At 39.8% G+C, this 22,618-nt stretch overlaps 1 protein-coding gene across 2 annotated transcripts in view; it reads left to right on the plus strand.

Moving 5' to 3' along the window:
* The first annotated feature begins 6,528 nt into the window (after window positions 1-6,528).
* The window catches only part of agbl1 (AGBL carboxypeptidase 1), a 75,785-nt gene continuing 59,695 nt past the window's right edge, over window positions 6,529-22,618 (plus strand). For both annotated transcript variants that reach the window (XM_082541284.1, XM_082541285.1), the window contains exons 1-6: window positions 6,529-6,670; window positions 13,166-13,229; window positions 15,062-15,208; window positions 16,157-16,288; window positions 16,592-16,685; window positions 19,612-19,649. In XM_082541284.1, the coding sequence (XP_082397410.1) occupies window positions 6,614-6,670; window positions 13,166-13,229; window positions 15,062-15,208; window positions 16,157-16,288; window positions 16,592-16,685; window positions 19,612-19,649 (532 nt within the window). In that variant the 5' untranslated portion in view covers window positions 6,529-6,613. The remainder of the gene's footprint in view (window positions 6,671-13,165; window positions 13,230-15,061; window positions 15,209-16,156; window positions 16,289-16,591; window positions 16,686-19,611; window positions 19,650-22,618) is intronic.

Raw genomic sequence — 22,618 nt, forward strand, 5'->3', positions numbered from 1 at the left:
TCGTAGTCAAAGGAGCTCGGAAAGAAAAGTGCCTGGACTTCTTTAAGTTGCTTGAAGACGTTTCACCTCTCATCCGAGAAGCTTCTTCAGTTCTAAGGTCAAATGGTGGAGAGTCCTAGATTTAAACCCAGTGGGAGTTTCCCCCCAAAGAGGGACAAAAGGACCCCCTGATGATCCTCTAATCGCCTGAGCCAAGGTGTGAAACTGGGTGTGGGTCACAATCAGCCAGGGTTTCGGGTGAGCTCATTGAGAAACCAGGCCCCACCCTATCATGTGATTTCCTGAGGTGAGATGGCACAGGATGTGAGTGGGCGTTAAGGCGTCTGGGGAGGGAACTCAAAACTGGATTATAGATGGCAGACAGTTGGTGTCGTAAACCACCGCCTCTGTTCAAAGATGGTCGCTCACAGTGGACATAGATGGCTTCTTTCACTCCTCTTTCAAACCATCTGTCCTCTCTGTCCAAAATGTGAACATTGGCATCCTTAAAAGAGTGACCTTTGTCCTTTAGATGCAGATGGACCGCCGAGTCTTGTCCCGTGGAGGTGGCTCTTCTATGTTGTGCCATGCGCTTGTGAAGTGGCTGTTTGGTCTCTCCAGTGTAGAGGTCTAGGCATTCCTTGCTGCACTGTACAGCATACACCACGTTGTTAAGTTTGTGTGTTAAAGTGAATTGTTAAGTGTTGTCATTTTTATGCTTACCTCCTCTACACTGTTTCAAACTCTGTGATCAAGGAATTCCTTTGTCCGCCTCCCCAGCCTCTTGAGGTTCTGGGGGGAGGCTGTAGTGTTTTATCACAAGCACATCCCTTGTGAAGGTTTGTTTGATGTTTGGTAAGCTTCCTGCCCTTTTTATGGCTTCACTGTGTTGTGTATGGTGAACCAATACAGGAATTGAGCCATATATTGAGTGTGGGGGAGATTACCTTTTTATGACCAAGGATGTTGTTAGAAACAAATGTGATCAGGAAGTCACGCACATAGACACAGACACACACACACACACACACACACACACACACACACACACACACACACACACACACACACACACAGTGCCTTGTCCTTGTAACCAAGGGGAGTTTTACGAGGGGAGGTGCTTGTGTAAACTATTGTTTATTGTAACAGTTTTTTCAATAAAAGGCAGCAAGCGGAGGCTGCAGTCGGGGTCATTTGTGATATTATTCGAAGTGCGTTCCTGAGATAGCGACCAATGCCTCCCTTGCGCAAGTAAATCGATTGATTGCTGTTACCTTGTTTTTTCCTTCACGGGAATAAGTCTCTGAGTCAGCGGGGTCTGAGTTTAGACTCCACATTGTGTTTAGGAATCTAAGGAGCTTGGAAAGAAAAGCATCTGGACTTCTTTAAGTTGCTTGAAGACATTTCACCTCTCATCCGAGAAGCTTCTTCAGTTCTAAGGTCAAATGGTGTTAAGTCCCCTCTTAGGGGCTGGGGATGCTTTCCCTAGCCTGGGATGCTAATTGGGGATGGGGCTTGTGGGGTGCGTCAGGTGACCTAGGTGCTGTGCGACTCACACCTGTGTGTCATGGTGGGATCTGGCCCTTTTGGGGCTTGGGGAGGGGATGGATTGGGCTGATCATGATTGCTTCTGCCAGACATGAGGTGACCTTGATGCAATTTGCGTTTATATGTCTGGCAGGCATTGTTCCATCCCCTCCACTGTCCCACCTCCCTCCAGTTGCTTGCTTTCGCCTCACCAATTTGACTGGACCAGTTGGCAGACATATCGGTGGGACTGGTTGTCCTGTGCCTCACCAATGTGGTTGTGCTGGCTGGTGTCTTTATTATCCTTTGGGTCTGTTCGCTGTCCCTCTGTGCTGTAGGCCTCAGTGGGGGCCTGGAAACTGGTGGAGACTTTCCTGCTTGTGTCTGGCAGAGCACACAGGTATTCAGGGTTTCTTGGTCTTGGTCTTTTGATTGGAGTAATGATATCTTTACAGTATAACTCACCACAATGCTTGTTTTTGTCTTTGTGTCATTGTGGTACATTTTGCTACTGAAGTGATGGTGATAATGTGGAAGATCATAGGCATAACTTAACAAATGGAGGGAACAAAATGATACATCACAAGTATATCAGTTCACTGATGTCTCAACCTGGCATGTTTGGACCCAAAATGCAGAACTGAAGCCAAACTTAATGAACAAACTAACCTTTATTCATGTGAAGTTGGGAACCAAATGTCCAATGAGCAGAAACCAAACATCCATGAATCCAAAAAAGAGAAAACACATGGCGGAGCGGAGACCTCTGGCAGAGACGAAGTAAAACCAGCAGACGAGGAAACTAGGGGTGCAACGATACACAAAATTCACGGTTCGGTTCGATACTTTGGTGTCACGGTTCGATATTTTTTAATTTGTCATTTATTAAAATTATAAATATATATTTTAACTCAAAAGTACAGTTTTTAAATTTAATGTTGCTGAAACAACAAAGTAATAAAAAAAATAAATCTATCTGATTGAGAAATCACTCATCTTTGGAAAAGAGAGTTTATTACAGAGAAATGGCTCTTTCCAAAATAAAAGCTATACTATACGCTTCTTCTGGGCTATATTCTCAGCAGCATATTAAACATATCAGGTCCCCATAAGGAGAATCATGTGCTAACGGCTGTCTAAATGACTCGGGTAAAGTTTGTACCATGCGTGCTTGTTGTTTTTGTCTTTGCACTAGGATGATGTCGGAGTAAATGTGCAGTCATATTCATTTTGTTCCCACTAGTGCTGTCAGCGTTAATCTCGTTGAAATGACGTTAACGCCATAACACGGCAAATCTCTGTTAACGACCTACCGCGGATCACCCCGTGCGTGGGGCTGGACGGCCAACACGTTAACGAGCTAACTGCGCTAACACACTAGTTCCCACCAATGTAAATGAGCATTGCGTGGCACATCCGACATACTGTTTTACTGTAGTCCATGACGCGCTTACCTTCAGGGTCATACGTCACATGAAAACCAAAATAGTTCCAAACGCCACATCTGAACTGGGGGGGGGGTCAATTTGCCATGTTGCAATAACCGTATGACTGTTCCCACCACTAACACATGACCCTACGCTGTGTTCACTGCATCATTCCATGTTTTGGCACTGATCACCACCTGCACTCATGTATATATCTATCTATCTACTTAGCACTTTTAATTCTTATTCCCATTTTTATTTTCATGTCTATTTAAGCTTAATTTATAACAGTATGTTTGCACTGAAGCACCGCAGCAATTTCCTAATGTTGTAAACCCGCTCAACATTTGGCAATAAAACCCTTTCTGATTCTGATTCTGCAACGAGAGCTTACCTTCTGTCTCGCTAGCTTGCCCTGCGCTCAGTGAATCTGCGTTTGACTACTCCGCCTAGGCTGCACTGTCGAGGGCAGATCCACTGAGCGTTCAACACAGACAGCAACGTAAGAGGGAAAGTTGATAAAATGAATTAAAAATTTTGTATTGTTCGATACATATGCGTACCGAACCAAAAGCACTGTATCGAACGATTCAATATCGATACGAGTATCGTTGCACCCCTAGTGGAAACCTCTGGCAAAGACGAGGCACGGCCAGCAGGTTTGGAAACCTCTGGCAGCTGCTGCTGGGGCATGGGAACCTGGGAGTGGATGCATTCAGCTAGCTCCAGAGCGTGAATCCCTTCCCTGACTTCATGCAGATGTTTAATAAAATCAATAAAGCCTTACTAATTTTGGTCCTGAAGCCAGTCATTTCATCAAGTTTGGGCTGCCGACACCGGCACCCACAGTTTCTGTGTTGCTGCAACATGTTTTGCGTTTAGATGGTACTGTAAGGTTGAAGTGCTTCGGTGGTATGCAAACTCCATTTTGCACAGTTTGCACAAAATCACGCTTTTATCAAGGCTTCCGTCGAGCAGTCTTTTGCAATGAAATTCGCCTCTGATCTATGGCAAGCCATTAAAATGCCGTTTAATTATTCCGAAAACAGAGTTTTTTCTGCCACTCAGATGGGGTGTTCAAGGTGCCAGTCTGTGGCGTAAAAAAATGGTGTTCTGTTGGGACAAACTGCGGGGTTTTTCAGCGTTTTGAATAATTAAACAGCGTTTTTTACGCCATTTCTTAACCAAACGGGTTAGAAAAGTGGCGATTTTTGGCTCTAATGGCTTGCCATACTGATCAGTCCTAGCGCTTTCTTCTGATTCTTCCATTTTTGAAGCCATGTGCATCAGTGGTATACCAGGAAATCATGCATTGACAAAAGTTCCCCATTGCTTGGAATGCAAAGTGTGATTAAATGCGTTGATCTTTTTATGCTTTTTTTTTTTTTCAAATTAATTAATCACAATTAACGTATTAAATTCCCACCCCTAATAATTATATAAATGAATCAGTTTGGCACCTGTCATTTAATAGTGATTTTATTCAATTGGAAATATGTAATTTTACTATGACATTTTATTAAGTGGGCAAATAGTGTTTCTTGTTTCTGACCTGTGTGTTATCAGTAATTTATACACTGATTATAATGAGAAAATGAAATAGACTACATACTCATGAGTGTTTTGTTGCATTTTGCTGAACAAGTTTGCAGTCTTGCAGCAGTAAACACATGTTTTTCTATAATTTTAATTGAAAACTAAATTAGTAAATAAAAAATTAAATGTAATGTTTCTAAATACCATGAAACAGGCTTACTGGGAGAAAATGGAAAAAAAAAAACACCACTGGTTTTACAACAGCAGTAGTGAGTTGTGAGCAGCGTCTATGTGTGCTGCTCTGCTCAAATGAGTTATACATGGAAAGCCAAGACGTGCATATCAGTGTACCAGCCTGCTGTCTGAAGGCATCAGTGAAACTAGACAGCTGGAGCAACACTCAGGGTTCTCCCCTCATTATTGTGGAAATGGAAATGTGCGTGGGTGTGCAACATATAGCTGTGTCAAGCCCGGGGAATCCTCTCTGGGAGAGCAGTATGTCTTTGATTTCACCTGTGGATTAGGAGTTCCTGATGGGAATGTTATGGCATTTTTCAGTTGTTGATGTGATTTTCTTTTATTACCTATGTGTGTGCGCGTGTTTGTGAAATAGAGAGAGAGAGAGAGAGAGAGAGAGAGAGAGAGAGAGAGAGAGAGAGAGAGAGAGAGAGAGAGAGCAAACGAGTGAGAGACAGTAACAGAGAGACAGAATGACACAAGCTGAAGGGCACAGTGGTTGAGAATGTTCATCCTTAATCCCAACTTTCAACCAGCCAGCTCAAAGCCAGCTCTCCAGCCCATATGAACTTTAAAGCATGTTGACTCTTCTCATGAAGTCATAATGCACATATGTTTGCACACACACAGACACACACTAACAAGATAAGAAAGTAGTGACTGAAACAGAGTAATACATAATATATAGATTCCTTCAGGGTAGACGAGGACAACAGAATGAAACCAATGAAAGCACAGGTGTGGATTTTTTGGGTGGGACACAACAACTCTGACCTGTGAAGCAGTTATGGGCTGTGCTACCTAATTAGTCAGTCAGACGTTTATTCTGGTCAGCGGCTCTTTCTCCACAGTTCTTGGTATCTTCAAATGTAGTGCTGCACCAATGGTACTGCAGCCTGCTCCTCCTGGAAACTGATGTGGTTGCCTAGAAACAATGGTTACAACCCGCCATCCTTTAAAAGCAGTAAATTACTTTCCACATTGTCTTAGAATTTTATTTTTCAGAAGAGCTGTCAAAAACCAAATTGTGAACCCAAAAACCGAAAAGTGCTCTGTGTCTGTCAGTCTCCCTTACTGGCTGCCTTTCTGATTTAATTGTGTGTTTAGCATCACTTTTTTGTAAGTAGAATAAATTTAAAGGTGAATAAATTATTATATGGATCAACAGATGAGTACTTTCATCCTGGGAGTTAGTAAGACTGAGTCAGATAAGCAGCATTGAATACACTGTAGTGTTTTTTCTGGGTTAGAGTACGGTGGTACTGAATATAGTCTGTGCCCTGCAGCTGCCCTGCTGGTCTTGTCAAAGCCTTTTTATAGTGGCAGTCTTCTCAGCACCACAGCACAAATGTTTTCTGGAGCTCTTTATCCTAGAGGGGTAGGATTACACATGCAAAGTCACGTGTGCGCACTTAAACACAATAACACACACATATAATCACTTTTCTATAAAAATACTTTTCTTGTATTTTATGGTAGGAGGAATGTGTTTATTGTTATGTTTTTTGCATGTGTTTTATGATCGTGTAAAACAGACTGAGCAGAAATGACACACACTCTCAGGATGACATTAACTTTACTAATACACATGTCCAGCAATGACACACACACCAGCACGCGTGCCCCCTCCCTGGCCCTGTGAGTGTCACTCCGCTGTGTTTAGACACAGTATCGTTACAGCCTGTGCAGAGAGAAAAGCACACTGATGCTATAAGTGTGTCTGTGTGTGTTTGTTTGAAGTACTGCTTGCATGTTGCTGAGGAGACACTTCGGCTCTCAGACTGTCCAAGTCCTCATTGATGATCCCGTTTCATTTTGTCGTTTGTCTGTTTAAAAGTTTGTTCACCTTTCCTTCACTCTTTTGATTCGTCCATCTGTTGACTGGAACAGGACGAGGTCGACCAAGTATGACGGCCACCTTAAGCTCCTCCAGCGGCTTAGAGGTCCTCCTTTCCACTCTGCAGGTATGTGCTCCTGTATGTGACGTGTTGGTATAAAACACTGAAATAACAAATCAAAACAATTACTTAACTTCCATATTAGCTTTAATGTATGCTGAGCCCCTAATAGTCTGTTAGGGATATAAAAAAAAGGAGAAAAATAAAATAAAAACTAAAATATGTTTTGCTTTGCCTCAGCTGATTTACTGAGAGGAATATCTGAGGTTTGCGTGTTTGGAATATTAACAAGATATGATTTTTGTACTTTGCGTGTGGTATATTTTGCAGGCTCGCATTGGGAAATTGCTGCATCAAACATGTATCAAATATACATCAAGCTCGATCCACATTCATATGCTGTATCATGTTCACATTATTTGGTTTGTGGTTGACACTGGATCCTTAAAAAGTTGAATGACGTAAAAAAAAATGTCAATAATATTGGACATAAACTTGGGTCCTGCATCAGCATTAAACTAGGATCTTTAAATAAAAGACATGTAACTGCAACACACTCATATGGAGCAGTGATGAAAACCTATCTATCTATCTATCTATCTATCTATCTATCTATCTGTCTGTCTGTCTGTCTGTCTGTCTGTCTATCTGCTTGTTAAGGTATTGGTGAAAGGGACCGTGATGGTATGATACAAAACATCCCTGGGGTGCTACAGTTGGATACTGGGGGGTATAGGGGTGGAGAGATTGAAACAGCAGGTGGCATTACTGGCTGAACATCATTCTTTAAAAAGTGGCGGACTAACCTCACATTTTTAATGACAACACATTCTGACTACTGAGTCTGGGCAGTTCTTTCAAATAGTGTTTCATACCCACAGTCCTGAATTTACAGTTCAGTCAGTCTAAACCTAATCCCAGCATCTGAGAATGAACAGATTTCCTGAGTGTGGATGGACTGCCAGAAACCATTCTAACTGCAGATGAACCCTGAGTTGCTGAATCGGACTTAATAATACAATTCAAAGTACAGTTTTTAGTGACTGATCTTTATTAAGTGTTCCTCTGAAGGAACCTCAAAAGCCACGAAAGGTGGTCATATAGGATATCTCCTCTACAGAGAAAGTTTCTTTCAGCACTCCCCTATTAGCACAAAACAAACGAGGAAAGGAATATATTGGCTTTACATTGAACATATTCATGCAGCTCTTATCGATTTTTTGTTACTGCTAAAGGACACAAAGACAGACAATGTGAAAAATGAAGCGCACTACATGATTCAAAAGCTTGTAGAACAACCTTCAGCAGCATTATCCAGAAGCTATCATTTTCTGTAGGACTTTATCAGTCTCTGTGATCACTGAGGAGGAATTTTGTTCCATTCTTCTTTACAGTGTTGCTTCGCTCATTCAGGCTTGCAAGCAGTCATTTATACGCAGCTCTCTGAAGGTCTCAACACAGCATTTCAGCCAGTTTCAGACAAAGTTTAGCTGTCTGACTGATGGCCTCTCCTTTGACTCTAGAATATTTTGGTACACAGAGGAGTTCATGTTAGACTCGGTGACTGCGCCGTTCTTGGGTCCTGTGGCTGTAAATCCAGCTTAAATCATCCCCCCTCCACCACCGTGCTGACAGCTGGTATGAGGTGTTTGTGCTGATATATCGTATTTGGTTTTCTCCAAACGTGGTGTTGTCCATGAACACCAAGCATCTCCAGTTTGGTTTGTCCAAAGGCATTGGCCTTCATACCTCAATTTGATTTTACTTTACAAATAGATTTAGAAGTCCATTTCACACTTACAACCAAATGAAGACCTAACTGTGCTGGGAAAGTAAAGACAAATCTTTAAAATGAATACTACTATTACTACCACTACTACTACTAATAATATTAACAGTACCATAGCACTTAATTTACAAAGCACTTTTAAAAACAACAACCGGGCTGACCGAAGTGAGCAGTTTTCTAAAACATCATAGGCCACAAAATGTACAGAATTACACAAAAAAATACAAGGCATGTAAGGAAAACAAAGTGATAAAAGTAAAGACGTAGGCTTTATCCTTTTAATTTAAATATATTTAATTAATCTCACTCGTCTTAACTTAAATGGTCTTATCTTTCTTTCTTTCTTTCTTTTAAAAAATTGCAGTAAGTTTCTCATCTCAGGCTAACAGGACACTTACTTGTTCTCTTTCTTTTAGGGGAAATGACATCGAGCTTTCCTTTTTTTTTTTATCAGGTGAAGCCTTTCTTTGTTATTTACTTAATTTTAAACGGTCATCACTCTCATAGAAACACTAAGAATGTTGTCCATTTTCTGGCTGAGTAGCTTTTCTACTCAGACTTTCTCCTTCTGTTTTGCCTTAGAGACGCACACTTCTCTCTTACATCGTCACCTCCAGATGAACCTGTTTCTTTGTATAGACAAATGGGGAGGGGTGGCTTTATGCAGATTATAGGCAGTATGTAGGATTTAAAATGACTGTGATTTATTAATATACGCAGTAAGAAAAAAAACTGTGGCATAAATCTAACATGACTTTAATTGCAAACTCTTTTTTTGTAAGAAATTTCTCGTGCATTTATCAGCAAATGAGGCCCATTGTTTCAGAAGTCTTGTGGTTTGTTCAGGTTTCAGCTTTGCAAACCTATGTTACCTTCTGCAACCCTTCCTAACCTCCTTGCTCAGGGTTAACATTTATCATTGCTAATTGAGGCCTGTAAAGTTTTTTGCAGGTTCTCTTAGTATTGCATGCGCTGACCTTTGGGTGAAAATTTGCTGGGATGTCCACCTTTGGGAAAATTGTCAGCTGTCTTAAATGTTTTCCAGTTGTGAATAATAATAATAGCACTGTGGACTTCAAGTTGTTTGCAAATGAGCTCATAAAGGTTCCCAGATTATTGGGAATATTTATATTTTTTGTTACTGCCTGTTAAAGCAGCTCTTGCGGAATCAAACCTGTAGACATGATTATTCAATTTTGTGTTAGGGCAGTTTCTAAAAACTGTCAGATGAGAATCACAGTCTGAGGAACAGACATATTTAATTACTGTCACAGAATTTCCTCCCTTCTAAACATGTGAAACTTCAGAAGGGTAGAAATATTTCATGGGTAGACAGTCTGAGATACTGGCTCATTCAGTTCTCTACATCAGTGTAATGGGTCAACTTTGCTGTGAGTGCTCTTTTTTCACTGAGAGGGTGAAAAAAAATAATTAAAGCTCATTTAAAATTATGTATCTCAGTGTTAACTGAAAAGTCACACGTTTTCATATATGTCTGGACTATAAGACCTGAGCCAAGAAGCCACTGTCAGAAGCCTCATCATGGTTAGAATAGAACAGAATAATCCTTTAATTGTCCCAGAAGGGGAAATTTGGTTGTAACAGCAGCCAGAAAGAAAGGTTGAGTGCAGCACAAGCACCATTTTTATATGCAGGGTTTAAGTTACAAAAAAGTAAAGACAGTGCAAAAACAAAGCTCCCTCATCAAACATAGGGCCTTTTTTTAAAAATAGCTTTCAGGCTGTCACCCACTTCAGACTGGAACATGTGGTTGCAGTGAAAAGTGGCAAGTTGCTTCAACTGGTTAAGTTGACATAACCTGTCTATCCTATTTAAGATGTTATTACCTTTGTGTAGCAATCTTTGCTCAACACAAGCCTGTACTATTTTATTACTTTTCACACTGAATAGCTAGAACTAAAGACCAATGCAATTTGAGAAAATTCCAGTCGAGTGGCGTGTAAAGAAACACAAAGTTACGTATTTACCGACTACTACACAAGAAAAATCTCGAGTCTTTCTTGTATAGCCCAGTCTGTTCCACTGGAATACCAGATGAGATCAGTGAGTTTGCAGGAAAATAGATGAGCAGAAGCAGCAAGGCAAGATCAGACTCAAGATTATGAATTTTACAGGGTAATGTGGAGGATTAAACATGAGATGGCCTCCCACAAGACCTCAAAATATTTTTACCTTAAATTTGACCATGAGCTAAGGTTGTTCCAATGGTTCCTAGTCCCTAGGGAAAGATCCTGTTGCGGAAACAAGACTATAGTTTCTATTTGAACAGGCAGATTGCTGGCCATCTAAACAGCCTGTCTGGATGCAACACATTAAGTTATTTATATCTGGCGTCAGATATTCATCAGCGGCCTCATTTGGACATTGGAGAAGGTTTCTTCATACAACGCACATTTTAACGAGGGAGATGTTTGGCCACCTTAAAAGATTTCTGTTGAAACGGCAGAATTTAATCAGCCAGATTGGGTAGTTGATAAGACCAGCAGACCTCTGCTCAGTCGGATCGTTTTGAAAATGTGGGATTAGAATCTCTGAGAAAATCCATCTGCATGTACATGTGGAGTAAATGTGACATAAGAAACATGTATATAAACTAATATCCTAGTGTCCATTAGTTTGGAAATATTGGACACATTTTATGTATATAAGGCCACGAGTCCGTCATGATTGGCTCCAGCTCCCCTGCAACGCTGATAAGGATAAAGGGAAGAGAGGTGTGTGTATAAAAGGTTTTTTTTAAATATGGTGTCATCCACTGGAACTGTTTGTGCTCCATTACATGAAATTTAACAGGAAGTAGGAAAAAATGGAAAAGCCTAAAAATATTGCCAGTGTAATTAATATGAAGACATTTCACAGCCAGGATTTCAACAGGCTATAGAAACATTTCTTCACAGTAACATGTCAAGGTCAGTGCCACTTTCTGCCCTGTCTGCATATAAAGTCCTGAAGCAAGCTATGCTCACACTGTGTTCCAGGACGTGTCAATGCAGGATGCAGAATTTCCATGAAACACATCTACTTGTTAGGTGTGGCTGTGTGCAGGCAGGAATAGGACCCAAGGTGCAGACTCCGGAGACAGACGTGAACTCAAAAAGGCTTTAATTTGGTACTCAAAAATATAACATAACTGAAAAAACTCAAAACAAACTTAAACCAGAGGAATGACAGAACACACAGCTAAGAAAACGGTAGATCGCGACACAGACACAGAGAAACACAGGGCTTAAATACACAGAGGGAGCAATCAGGAAATGAGTAACAGGAGGGAAACACAGCTGGGGCAAATCAGAACTGACGAGACCAAAGAAGCGTAAACTGAACACACTGAGAAAAGACGGAGACCTTCAAAGTAAAACAGGAAACACATAACACAGACTGAACAAAGACACAGACTCACATGCAGGCACTACAGAGGGAACAGAGACGTGGGAACAGGGCAGACACAAACACTGACTGAACACGGGGATATAGGAACTTAAGATACACATAGACGCGAACTAGACAAGGGGATGCAGGTGATAGGGGAGACAGGGCAACTAAAGAAGACAGAGACCTAAGCCATAAGACAGAACTCAAAGAAACCAAAAACTAGACAGTATAAATAATATCATAAACTCAAAAACCCTGGGTCGATGACCCAGGCATCCTAACACTACTACACTCACCGTGTTCCATCTGGTCATAATCAGCTGACTGTGCTCAACTTTGGGATTGCAGGCCTCAGTCCTGACAGCTGATGACATGAAGACAATTATAAGAGATTCACAAAACATGAGAATTTGCAAAACAAATTGCAATCATTCCACTTTCATATAAACACAAGCAAGAAAAATCAGCTTTGTTGAGTGATAAAATCATTCAACAAAAACAAGAATAACAATATGTAGTGACAGTCACTAAAAAAGTGCAAAAACCACAACCATTAGTAGCAGCTGGGTTGTTTGGATTGTATATGGAGTCCACATTCTGATTTAGATACTGTGTGTCATGCTTCTCTGAGGTTCATCACTAACTGTAAATTTCAGACACACCACAGTTATACTCTCAGGTGGGAGGGGCTGCTTTGGCCAGTCGGAGGAACTCTCATTTATACAGTTTTATATATAAGGCAATACTCAGATTGCTGCCTTTCTATATGTGTTCCCTGCTTGCAATGAAACATGCTGATCGTTATTCTCTTCGTCCGCAAGGTTACTTGTTGCTTTCTGTTCCATTTGCCTGAACTGAACTTGGCAAAAGAGCTTTTGTCCATTTAGCACCCTTTGCTTATAACGAGCTGCAGAACGACTGGAAAATGACTGAATTCATTTCATTAAGTGCTTTTGAATCTAAACTAAGAATCCTTGTGACCAATTCCATAACATGCAACTGTTTCAATAAGATTGTTTGTCATTTTAACTGAATTTTAGAATTTTTATTTAATTTTATCTTTATTTATTTATTTAATTAATTAATTAATTTTTCATTTATTTTAGAATGTCTGTTGTTGCTGCCTGTGTTTAATTGAGTAATTTTTGTAACTGTGACACACTTGCTGCTGCCTATCTTAGGCAGGTCTCCGTTCAAAAATAGGTTTTTAATCTCAATGGGATCTTCCTGGTTAAATTAAAAAAAAGTAGGTTAGATGCATTCTAACTTTTTTATTCTTTTATTTTGTGGGTTTAAATGTCTTATATTCTCTCTCTCTCCCTCTCTCTCTCTCTCTGTGTGTGTGTGTGTGTGTGTGTGTGTGTGTGTTGTCTCTGCAGAATGTAGGGGATGTGGAGAGCACCTTAAATATCCTCAGTGTCTTGGATGAACTTCTGTCAGCTGGTAAGATCATCTTCTCACCATTTGGTTTCCATCCTTACGTAAAAAGTTGTTGTGCTATGGAAAATGCCAATAAACACACAAAGCCTTTAAAGGCACAGTCTGTTTTTTTAATTAAATATACTAAAAACTAAGTTACTAAGAACTCATAACTGTACTTAAATTCATGTGTAATTACATCTTCCAACAAGCAGATGCAATCTTTTGAACTTAGAATTCATCCGTTCACTTTTTTCCTCCATAAAGATGACATTTGACGACCTCCCCTGTACCTTTAAGATGAGTTTTGACTCCTCATTATATATATATCAATAAAAACATGACTTGATGATCATTAATAAAGTTTCCAGGTTTTTCCAAGGGTAGCTGCATAGTCAGAAACCTAGAAGCAGGTCTGAAATATGACAGAAACCTCTCAATTCAGAAAAGTTCTTCAAGCATTATTCCTACTAGCCTTTCAGGGAGTAAAGAGTTGAAAATACACAGGAGCGGGCAATGGTTTGAAGTCATCGTGCTGCCTCATCATCCTGAATAAAATAGCCGGGATGAACGTCACTGTTCCAACTAATTGCAATTTATGTACGAGGCTAGAGACCAGCTACAAATATAGTATACCAAGGGGGAAAGGAGAGGAGAACTCGTAGGCATTTGTGCTGGAGAGGCAAATTTTAATATGTGTCTGCACCTTTATGTCACAGTGTGGCAGAAGCAGACTGTGTGGATTGACAAAACGGACCCAAAACACAGATTCACAAAGTTTTAGATGAGTAAAAAAACACAAACAACCAACATATTGACAGCTGAGGTAAATAGTGGAGCCGCAACCCACACTCAGAGTGACAGTCTATGCAGATAAATATCAGCCACAGTTGTTTGTCATACAGCGGCCACTGTAGCTAGGATCACACACTTTAATTGGGAGGTGGAAGAAAACAGAGCTCATTTGACTTCAGCTGGCATCTAGGGCTGGGTGTAGCATGTGCCAAATGAATGGATGACAGTAATCCTATTTTTAGTAATGCAGTTATGTAATGCGTTACTGTACTAAATTCTGTAAATACATTAAAATTAATATTATTTTGTTACTTGCGTTACTTGTTTTTTCAGATATATGCACCAGGAAGGATAGGAAGAAAACAGCATACACATGTATGCTGGGAAGACAAAAAATATAGAGTGGTTTATAGCTTTTGAGAAGTGGCAATATGGACATTAATTTTATTTGTATTGCATGAAAGGACATAAGTGCAATGGTGAAATCCAAACAACATCCAAGACAGAAACAACTGCAGTATACTGCTAACAGAACTGTGGCTCTTAGACAGATTGCTAAGAAGCTAATCAACAACAAGTGATGTCAAAGCTGAGTGTATTCAGACCCCAGCCCAGCAGCCAGAGGCTGAACTTCTGCAGGTAACAAAGGCAATGATGTGTCTATATATAGACATATAATAGGATCAAATGTGGAAACTGGTTACAGCTGAGTACATAGATAGAAAAACAAATAAAATAGGGGAATCGCAAAAAAGGTAAATAAATAAAAGAAGGAAAAAAAAAGAGATTTTATTATCAGATAAGTAATATTTTTCAGAATTAGAAGGTGAGGGCACTTGGAAGATATCTGTGGCTGTCACACCCCTCGTATTCTGAGGATGACTAAGGTTTAAGTCTTCATTTGGAGCAGTAATGTCCTTTGCAATAAATAGAAGTACTTGATGAATGCCCATTTGAATGCGGCTTGTAGCATCCTTTATATTTTTTCAAAATAGTAAAAAAAGGCACTATTTATATTTCAGTCCCTTTCAGCCAAGCACTAACCTCTGCTCTCTGTTCAGGTACAGATCGGCGCATCCACTATATGATCAAGAAAGGTGGTAGTGAGGCTCTGCTGACTGCACTGGTTAAATATGGCCACACTTTCAGTCCCAACTACACTATACTCATACCACTCCTGCACCTGCTAGCTAAAGTTGGACACAAAGGTGGGAATGAACAAAACAACATGTATTGTGATAACTCTTTCTAACTCTTAAAGTTTGTTTAGGAAAGGTGAGATGATCTACAAAAATAGCACAGTGGTTCCTGATTCACTGACAGCTATGTTTGTGTGTGAATAATGAAAGCTTCTCACAGAGATATATCTGTGCTTATTTGTCTGACCAACAATTTAAATCATACTGAGGGTCATTGTATGTTACAATGTACATGGTATGAAGGCATATTCATAACATACCTTCATACCGTGTACATTGTAATATACCCATAATAGACCCATTTTTGTACCTTCATACCTATAACAGACCCATTTCTGTAATATATCTATATACCTATATTATTGCTAATATGTATTTTGTAATATATTTATATCATGGCTAAAGCACTTCCGGATGGATGCAAACTGCATTTCGTTGCCTTGTACTGTGACATGTGCAATGACAATAAAGTTGAATTCTATTCTAGTCTAATTCTATGTTGCAATATTAAAAAAAAAGCAAAAGGTCTATAATGGAAATACAAAGCAAACTGCTAATACATTTAGGTAGCACTTAGTTATTATTAGCAAGTGCTTAATTCATCATTTACATGTCATTACTAGTCCTTAATATGTCATTTAGAAATGCAGATATGTTTCGCCATCTGCTAATGTTACACCATGTCAAGCGATCACTGCTTGGTGTAACTATGTAGAGCTATTAATGCTACTACATCACTGCTAGTAATAATCACAATTACACTCATGGTAATTTTCCAAAGATGGAAAAAAATCATATAACTTTAATATTTGAATGCTACTATTTTAAGTACTTTTTCATTGGGGTTGCTGTTATTTTTGGATGTTTTTGACTTCTTGCATTCTTAAAATTTTCATCACTTACTTTCACAATACTTACTGTCACCATGCGTATTCATTGCAATGTATATATATATAGACCGTCGTATTGGTATGAAAGCAGAAGAGGCAGGTGCAGTGCTGCTGACTCTGAATCTGCTGAAACACAATGGCCAGCATGCCAGGAGAACTGCTGCCTGCCTCTGGGTGATCCAAGTCTTCTGTTCATCAGGTAAACAATATAGTTGTTTTTGTCACCAGCTTGGAGTTAAATTCATATCCTGGAGGCTTACCCTAAAAATAATCATAGCTGCTATTTCTCTAAATTCTAATCCAAACTTTACCCTTATCCTAAACCCTACCTTATACATTGTCATCCAGAGTACTTTATTATTGAATTCTTCATTAACAAGTAAAGCCTCCACCTTAATTTTTAAGGGGAGAGTATTTCAGAAGCTTTACCTGTTGCTGTGTTTAAACTTATATGTTGATAATCTTAGTAACAGAGTTAAAGTCAGTTGTGTTGTCTTGACAGTTTCTACAGCAAACCTCATAGGAGAAAACCATGGACTGGATGTCATCTACCGCCTCATTCCTCAATACACAACCAAGCATCTGCATGCTATTAAGTAAGTATCCTAAGGGCTTTCTGCATTTTCCACTGATCAGTTTTACCATATAGATACAGTCAGGGCCATAGGCTTTTGAACAATTTTTCATCCAGAATCCAATAATGTTTTTGACACAATTTTTTTGTAATTTTGCTTTCTGCAGTACCGCAGTGGACTCTAAATTAAACAATCAAGGTGTGATTTAAGTGCAGACTTTCAGCATTAATTCAAGTGGTTTATAGAAATAGTTGATGAATTATAGCTAGCTGTTTATAATACCAGTTTTGGAAGCTAGGGATCGGAGTGCCAGGACCTCTCGATCCACTAACACTGAAGCCCTATGTCGACTCCTGCGGGTGGTGGGCCCACAGGCGGACGGACCCATGTTGCTTTTCTGGCCCGGCCACCAGATGCTCACCAGACATTCACTCGAGACACTACCCTGGGCCTGGTGCGCTGGACCCTTGAATTGTTCTGGATGAACATTTTTGCAGCACATGATTGGCTGAAGTTCAGAATTCATGGACTCCCTTGGAACGCTCAGCTAGACTTTAACTGTAGATGCTTTCAGTTGCAGCTTGTTTGGGGATCTCTCTGACTACAGTACTGTCTTCAATACTGAAAAGCATGACTGAGATGAGGTTGCTGACATGGAAGAATATCCTATTTTTTTGCCTTGAGAAACCTTTGGGTGAGAACTGCGATAATAAATAAAGCCAATGACAACTATGATAGGCTATATTTGGATAAATAGTTCAAGTAATGGTTTTATTAAATCCTTCGAATTAAAGTCTGAACTTCAATACAATGTGACGGCATCAAGAACCAAACTTATAAAATTGTGTCACTGTCTACTGACCACTCATAGTTCTTTAAACTACAAGCCACATTTAACCATATATGAGAATATTTAACTGCCCCCCATTGATCCATCCATTTTCTTAATCGCCTGTCCAGTTAAGGGTTGCAGTGGGACCAGTAGCCTGTCCCAGCTCTCACTGGGTGACAGGCAGGGTGGTGGTCACCCATATGGAAAAGAAATAGTAAAAACTTATATGTGATTTACTCATGAAAGTGGCCACTTTCGCATTACTTTCATACATTGTTTTAGTAAGTATCCAAAACATACACGTTTCATTATATAATTTTTCAAGGGATCTTATATCTGTTTTCACACTTATATGCTTTTCATACAAGTTTCACACAAGACAGATACAAACTTTATAAGATTTATATATATCTTTTCCATATGGGCAGAGAAACTGAGATTTTGTTATAGTCCAGGTATAGTACACTGTCACGGAGAAGTGTAGGCTTTAAAGATATTATCTCCCCCCTGCTTGTAATGCAACATCTGCATGCAGTAATACAACTTCTGCATGTGTGTCTATTTCCAGTTTTAAAGCAGCAAAGCATGAAATGGACATGGTGGACAGGCCTGTCTATTACATGTTTTCCTGTTTCCTGTAATACTGGGTTGGAGATTCCTGCTGGACCCACGTACTCGGTTTAAAAATTCATGGGGATATGACTTTTTGGGCAAGGTTGTGGATTTTTCTTCCACTGCCTTTACTCTGTAAACTCCACTGATTCATTTAAAAAACAGCTGAAGGCATACTGACAACCTTTAGGTAAATTGTTGTTTTATGTTTTTTTTTTTGTTCATTCTTATGATATATTTTATTTCTGGTTTTATTGTAAAGTATATTGTGATTTTTACCTGTAAAAAGTGTTTATAAATGCATTTTACTTACTTACTTGACCTCAGTGTAGCATTTGACACCACAGACCACAAAATGTTAACACAGTGATTACAAAATGTGTTAGCCATTAAAGTTACTGCCCTGCAGTGGTTTGAATCATAGCTCGCTAATATCATTAACTCTAATTTGTTCATGTAAATGGAGAGTCAAACACTAAGCACTGTTATAGAGTACCACAGGGTTCTGTTTTTGGACCAATTCTGTTTAAATTATACAGGCATAATACATTAGGCAGTATTGGTAGAAGCCATAACATACAGTGCATTCTCATTGCTATGCAGATGATACCTAGCTTTATCGATCCATGAAGCCAGATGACATACACCGATTAGTTAAACTGCATGAATGTCTTAAAGACATACAGACCTGGATGAACTCTAATGCCTTGTTTCTAAATTCAGATTAAATTGACTTTCTTGTACCATTTTACAAACACGATTCTTACTCTAGATGGCATTACCTTGACCTCCAGTAACACTTGGAGCCATTTTTGACTAAATGTCCTTCAATGTGTATATTAAAACAACCACATCTGTGTTATTAGCACAGTTATATTTAATATCTTAGTTACCGGTATATCTAAGGCAGTATTCAGGGTCAACTAATCCAGCCCTAACTATATGCTTTATCAAAAAGAAAAGTTTTCGGGTTAATCTTAAAGAATAGAAAGTGTCTTTTTCCCAGATCCAAACTCTACTTGGTTCCACAGGCTCAGTAAGCCAGCAGTTTGAGAGCAAAGTGCTCAATTGGGACAATATGGTACTCTGAAGCCTTTAAGAAAAGACAATTCAAGACCTTGTATGTAAGAAGAAAGATATTAAATTCAGTTCTGGAATTAACAGGTAGCTAAGACAAGGCAATACAGGAGAAAAATACTCACTTTCCAGTCCTTGTCAGTACTCTCACTGCAGCATTTTCGATCAACTGAAGGCTTTTCAGGGAGCTTTAGGACATCCTGACAAAAATGAACTACAGTAGTCCAGACTGGAAGTAATAATGAAGATGAATCAATTTTTCAGCGTCACCCTGAGTCAAGATGTTTCTAATTTCAGAAGTCAAATAATTTCATGTTCACTCATACATAAAGATTTACTTTGACAATTACAAATGCAATTCGTTTTTTATTTTAATTTGGTGTTGATTCAAATGAGTCAGACGTCACTTTTCTGTTTTTTTCCTAGGGCAGCCATTAATGCCTTTTCTGCTCTGCTGTGCACAAGTAAGTTTTTTTATTACCTTGAGCATTCCTCAGCTGATGTTTCCATTTTCATCATCACCATCTTCATTACCATCATGTCACAACTGTTTCTCCGGGGACACATTGGCAATGCTTGATTTGTGAGGTCATTTTGTTTTCTTATGATTTTTGTGTCTAATTTCAAGGACCATAAAGATACCTTACACGGCATTTAGTGCAATGAAAATAGATTTAAATAGATATTGCATTTTTTTATGTACTATAGAACTTAACAGGTGGGGATCAGGCTAATATAAACTACTGCTTTCACAAAATAAAAAATAGGGCACTAACAAGAGCTGCATGCTTACTTGAGTTTAAGCTGGTTGACAAAAATGTAAGGCTTATACATTGGGGCAGTTTAGAACACAGCTCTCATATCTGTGGCTTCAAGGTGGAAGAGCCTAAGAGGAAGAGCTTTCCACATGATTCCAAGATAGTGTTTAAGTTATAACTACAGAAGGAATAAGCTAATGCATGATACTGTGCACAAGAACAGAGTCTGCAGAGAGGGATCAAGACAGGCCCATGAATGAGGGTTTAAAATGTTTGGTTAATTGTCACAAATTGACAGAACTTCCAGGAACCATTAAGCAGTTCATTTAAATGCATAAATACAGATGAACAGAACTGCAATTCAACGTTATTACATTTCAGAAGTTATTGTCATTAAAATCTTCTAATCGACAGTTTTGACATATGATCTGTTACTGACATGATCTGAATTTGTTGTTGTTGGCTTTTGGAGGTGTAATAAAAGTATATGTGCATTGCGCAGTGTCATTTTAAAAACTGGAGGTGAAGACTGAATTTACTCTCTCAGCTGTCAAGCTTTTGCTACTATAGTCAAAATTACATTACAAAAAACATTGGAAGTGCAGCTTAAAATTGAAGAAACAGTTTAATGTTTTATTTAAATTGTTTTCAATAAAATGTAGACAAAATAGATTAAAATTTGACAAGGGGTGGACCTCATCGACCCCTTTCATAAAGATGGGAACCACCACCCTGGTCGGCCAATCCAGGGGTACTGCCCCTGATCTCTATGCAACATTGTAGAAGCGTGTCAACCAAGACAGCCCTACTAGGACTCCTTCTTCAGTTTGGTGGCTCCCCTCACCTCTCCAAACATTTTTTTTTACAAATAAATAACTGAAAAGTGGGGTGTGCGTAATTATTCAGCCCCCTGAGTCAATACTTTGTAGAACCACCTTTTGCTGCAATTACAGCTGCCAGTCTTTTAGGGTCTGTCTCTACCTTTCCATTGTTGCCCTGGCTTTATGTTTAGGGTCGTTGTCCTGCTGGAAGGTGAACCTCCGCCCCAGTCTCAAGTCTTTTGCAGACTCCAAGAGGTTTTCTTCCAAGATTGCCCTGTATTTGGTTCCATCCATCCGTTTGCTGTGTCCCCCACATGGCTTGTGGCAAACTGCAAATGGGACTTCTTATGGTTTTCTGTTAACAATGGCTTTCTTCTTGCCACTCTTCCATAAAGGCCAACTTTGTGCCGTACACGACTAGTAGTTGTCCTATGGACAGATTCCCCCACCTGAGCTGTAGATCTCTGCAGCTCGTTCAGAGTCACCATGGGCCTCTTGGCTGCATTTCTGATCAGCGCTCTCCTTGTTCGGCCTGTGAGTTTAGGTGGACGGCCTTGTCTTGGTAGGTTTACAGTTGTGCCATACTCCTTCCATTTCTGAATGATTGCTTGAACAGTGCTCCGTGGGATGTTCAAGGCTTGGGAAATCTTTTTGTAGCCTAAACCTGCTTTAAATTTCTCAATAACTTTATCCCTGACCTGTCTGGTGTGTTCTTTGGACTTCATGGTGTTGTTGCTCCCAATATTCTCTTAGACAACGGTCGTGTCCAAATTCATGGGCTGCATCCTCCTGAGGACCCAGCCTTCGCGGTCTACGTGGGCCGGGTCCTCAGAAGGTCGGGTAGGCCGGAAGTAAACGGCTGTGGAATTGGACGGTCTAGCCTTCTGATTAGCGTCACCGCTGTCTCGGTGGAGTTTAATAAACTCAGCCGTCTGCTCCTTTCTATCTAAAATATAACAGGACACTGGAGTAAATTCTCGACCATCTCACACTTCTGTTTAATCAGTTTTCTGTTTGACGTTTATTCAGCTGTGTGAAAACCAAGGAGGAGGGGGATTAATAAAGTTTTATTTTATCTAATCTAATCTAATAACTTTAATCTCAGCCAAACCGATTTACTCACAAAAACAAAAAAACAAAAACAAAAAAACACTGAAAAAAGCCCAACAATAAAATTTTTAGGTTGTCTAAGTGAATTATATATCACGTTTAACCTGAGTAGCGAAAGTCTGTGGTGATCTGAAAATGATGTGCTGGGAGTTGTGCCGTTCTCAGCGGCTTCAGTAACCCTCGAGCTCTCGGCTAGCTATCGAGCTGGTGGGTAACAGACGTCTCCGAAAACGTCGAACCACTTTTGCAAATATGCAATGTCTTGATAAACCGAGCAGATATTTGAAGTTTACATACCCACATTCTCGCCTGAAAATATGTTAAAAGTTTATTTTGTGACCCAGAACGATTAATAAGAGTAATTTTAAAACTTAGTAGCGGCCGCCATTGCTGGAAACTGGAATTTGGCTGGGCCGCGCTACGAATTCTGGGATATGATAGGCCACGAAGGACACACCCGACCCATCCTTCAAATTCGGAGAAAAGGAGGACCCATTTGTCGGCTGCATTCGGAGGAGTCTACGAATTTGGACAGCCTTCGGTGCGTCGCTGTGACGTAATCGGTCTACAAATCCGTCCTCAGGAGGATGCAGCCCATGAATTTGGACACGACCAACCTCTGAGGCCATCACAGAGCAGCTGTATTTGTACTGACATTAGATTACACACAGGTGCACTCTATTTAGTCATTAGCACTCATCAGGCAATGTCTATGGGCAACTGACTGCACTCAGACCAAAGGGA

Source organism: Aulonocara stuartgranti (assembly GCF_965226115.1).
Source record: "Aulonocara stuartgranti genome assembly, chromosome: 7".
NCBI classification, from domain to species: domain Eukaryota; kingdom Metazoa; phylum Chordata; class Actinopteri; order Cichliformes; family Cichlidae; genus Aulonocara; species Aulonocara stuartgranti.